Raw genomic sequence first — 3,859 nt, forward strand, 5'->3', positions numbered from 1 at the left:
GTGGATAAGGGTGTCCCACGATACCCCAGGAACATTGATGACTCCACAGTATGTATTTCTATGATTTCATCTTTAACTGCCGTTAATGTTTAAAACACATTGTTTCCCACTTTGAAAATAATTTATAAATATAACTTTATACAGTTTTTGTCCGACATGATTAGTAAAACATGCAATAATGATCAGGTATTCACATATAAGACAATTTAAGCTAAAAAAAAAAGCGTATTCTACATTACACATTGTAAGTGACACAGTGAAAACATTTACATAAGTAATACAATGAATTGGTCATAAATGAATATCAATCAAAAAAGCATTTAAACTGCCTTAATAAGTATATAGTATAATAAAATTCTTGTCATTACTGTTACATACTCATTACTGCTACAAAAAGGTTACATTACCGCTTCATTGCCTCTACTTGTCTGACAAGTAGAGGTCAAGTCGTTTTGATTACGTTTGTTGGATTGTAGCAGAAAAAAAAATTAATCAGTCTTTCAAACTGTACTAGATACAAAAACTATTCATATTAGAATAGAATTATTTATATTTAACGAAATAAATTTGCCAGGAAGTAATCTTCATCGTCGAAAAGTTTAAGAGAGTAAATAATTCCCGGTGAATGCATATCCATCATATACCCGATGACCGTAGACTATTAATCCAAATGTTGAGTTATTAGTTGTCGATATAACAATGGGCCCGCTGTCTACTTCAAAGGTACGAATGCTATAAGTAGTCTCGAATGATAGAGAGCTGTGACGCACAGTTTTATAATGATCTGTAGAGGAATCATTTATTTTTAGGTAATTTGTATATTTTTGTTGAATTATCACACAGATATAGTTATTTACATATCCGTCTGGTACAACTACATTATAGTAATCAACATATTGATTGACACCTGGAATAACGGTCATATAAGGATCATTATTTCTGGAACCCATTGCAAAACCAGTTACAAGTACAGGGTTATCTGACTCTACAGTAGTAGTTTCCACTGATGTCACCTCAATGTTCATGAATTCTTTTTCATTCATATGCAAGGTTGATGAATTCCTACCTTCGTTGATTTTAATAGAATTCTGGCTTTCTCTTATCATTTGAAATAATGTCCCTAATTTTCCGTAGAATGCGGGGATGATATATTGTTTATCAAATTCGGTAGTCGGGGGTAACTGAGAAACCATGTGACTACATGCTCGGATTTTCAGCCGCTGACATCGGTTCCCTGAGAACAAAGCTATTTGTTTTGAGGACTCAATAAAAGTCCCAGTAAGATCAGAAGTATGCATAATTTGTAAAGTTTCATATTTATTTAAAGTTGTTGTTAGTACATCCTGGTCTTCGTATGTTCCACGAAGTAGAGATATTGAAGTACTGGTTTTCATTTTAAATGTAATATTAACGTTGGTTTCTTCATATAAGGCTGCAACAGCAAACTGGCTGAGGTAGTATTCGCTTAATCCGTATGGATTCGTTGACGACACAAGATATTTTGTTGACAATCTGTCAGTTGGAATAATCAGCGTCCCATCGTTGGTTGTCTCATAAAAACTATCAAATATTGATACGGTGGATAGTTCTGATGTTTGCACAAGCACAGCCTTGGATTCAGTCGATAAATAATCACAGCTTAGCTCGATCGTAGGGTAGTGTGATATTGGAATAATAGGAGACATTAGTTATAACGTCAGTTGCTAATTTAATGGACGCATTAAGATCACTTGAAGTTGAGATATTAACAGACGCATTACCGTATGTTGTAATGTATGTTGTTAGGGATCCTTTTGCAATTGGGTGATTTTTCATGAAAAGAAATAAGAATTTTCTGCCTCTACTACCTACAATAAATATCAACATTGAATTTGAAATAAAAAGAGCGTACAATTATCTATTTTGCGATAAAATTTAAAAGATATTAAAAAGTTACCTATTGATCTTGGTAACTGAGGAATAGATGATGTTGATTCATTAGGGGGGGTGAGAGTGGCAGATTCTGTTTTTGTTGTTTTTGCTGATTTCATTTTTACTGTTGTGTTGGGAAATGTTCTTGTTGTGTTTTTTGATGTCGGGGTGGAGGGATGTACAGAAGTACCGCTACAGCCTAAAATGTGATATCCCAATGCTTATTTATGCCAAATAAAAGTGTAACATTTACAAATGTAATAATTCGTTTGCATAATTTGCCTACACTATGGAGAACTAAGACGAAAACAATGGCAAAAAATTTTTTTCGGGTGACTTAAATAGCTTTACATAATACTTTTGACTGCTTTTTTTCAAGTTGCACTTTGTAAAATGTCTCAACAACATGGCTTCTTACTTACAAATTTAATTAGAAATTAATATGGCTTAAATTGATTGTTTTATTCATTGAAAGACTAATATAGTAAATAAGTACAGTGGACCTTCAGATATCCGGACGCCAGATATCCGGATGCTTCAGTATCCGGACGATTTTTCATCGGGACAGAATTTAATGTTACTTTGTCTTATTTAACTGGTGATTCAGGTATCCGGACGCTTCACAAATCCGGACAAATTGACAAGGAACCAAAGCGTCCGGATAAATGAGGCTCCACTGTATTCCCTAAAATTGAATTTTCTACTTAATCAAAAGACAATATAATTATAAATTTATATTTTATATATTTATTTTTAAGGCGATCAACTTCTTTTTATTCAATGCCAATTGTAGAAGAGCAAAGAAATTGACATTTATTTACTGACTAACTCTGACAATAGTTAACACTTTTGTAGCAAATTTATCTTTTCTTGATAAGAATAAAATCTTTATAAAAAGATTGACAATATGTATACAAAACTTTGGATTAAATATATGAAGATTATGAATAGAATTCAAGTTCAAGAGTCTATTAAAGAAAAGACAATGAAGCAGCACAAACACAGACCTCCGAAACATAAGAGGTTAGATCAGGATATAAAATTATGAATTCTTTTCCATTTAATGTTAGATGTCTAATGTGCGATAGGATTTCATTATTCTATGTAAAAAAAAAAATATTCATTTTTTTTTTTATAAAAAGCAAATTGTTGCATAAGTATCGCATGACAATTGTAAACGGAAATTCAATAAAACAATTAAGTAAAAAAAACCCTCTCAATTTGACATTTTTTCGCTAATAAGATTAAGTTTCCATTCGATGCTCTCCATTTTATTGGCGTTATCTTTCTCAAGCTGCTCCAAAGCACCGAGACGTTTCAGAACGTTTCTGAGAAGATTCAACTCCTCTCGTCTTGAAGACATTTCTGTGACAGAAGGTTGTTCAGCATAGGAATGTGTTGAATGCATCATGAAGAGAAAAATCCATGTCCATGTCTATTACGAAAAAAAATACTTCCCTTCCCCAAGTGTCCCCCACTTTTTGATTTTACAATAAGACTTTGTTAGATTAATGTGACATATTCTCTAAAGTTTGATTCAAAATCTGTTAATTTACCTAAATTTAGAATATCGTTAGGAAATCAGCAATTTACTGCTATACATTCATTTGCCCTTTTTGCTTTAAGTAGTTTTACTTGAAATAATTCATATTCATGTAAGCTATTCTTGATAATTTTATTTTATTGGCGAGAGCTTGGAACGTTCACGGAATATTTACATAAGATGGGAATACTAAAACACCAGGGTTTAAAATATTACTGAAATTTACTTAAGACATACAAATTTATAACACATAAATAGGGGGAAAACATACTCATTCAATATTTGAGGAATAAAAGGAATTTTATGGTAAGCCGATTAGTGTCTGACTCTTAGGTGGGAAATAATGAATTCTTTGGGAATTTCTTTATAAATTTGTTAGCATTTTCAGTAGAGGAGAGTACCACT

The 3,859-nt window shown here is 32.1% G+C and overlaps 1 protein-coding gene across 1 annotated transcript; it reads right to left on the bottom strand.

Annotated features, from left to right (window-relative positions):
• Window positions 1-334: 334 nt before the first annotated feature.
• LOC134249567 (IgGFc-binding protein-like) lies at window positions 335-2,124 on the bottom strand. Its single transcript, XM_062731898.1, has 2 exons — window positions 1,937-2,124; window positions 335-1,847 (listed from the first exon to the last, which is right to left on the bottom strand). The coding sequence occupies exon 2, from the start codon at window positions 1,683-1,685 to the stop codon at window positions 600-602; it is 1,086 nt and encodes a 361-aa protein (XP_062587882.1). The 5' UTR covers window positions 1,686-1,847; window positions 1,937-2,124; the 3' UTR covers window positions 335-599.
• Between the last annotated feature and the right edge of the window lie 1,735 nt (window positions 2,125-3,859).

Source organism: Saccostrea cucullata, unplaced genomic scaffold (genome assembly GCF_032062105.1).
Source record: "Saccostrea cucullata isolate Sc308-1 unplaced genomic scaffold, CSIRO_AGI_Scuc_v1 ctg10592, whole genome shotgun sequence".
In the NCBI taxonomy this organism is placed as follows: domain Eukaryota; kingdom Metazoa; phylum Mollusca; class Bivalvia; order Ostreida; family Ostreidae; genus Saccostrea; species Saccostrea cuccullata.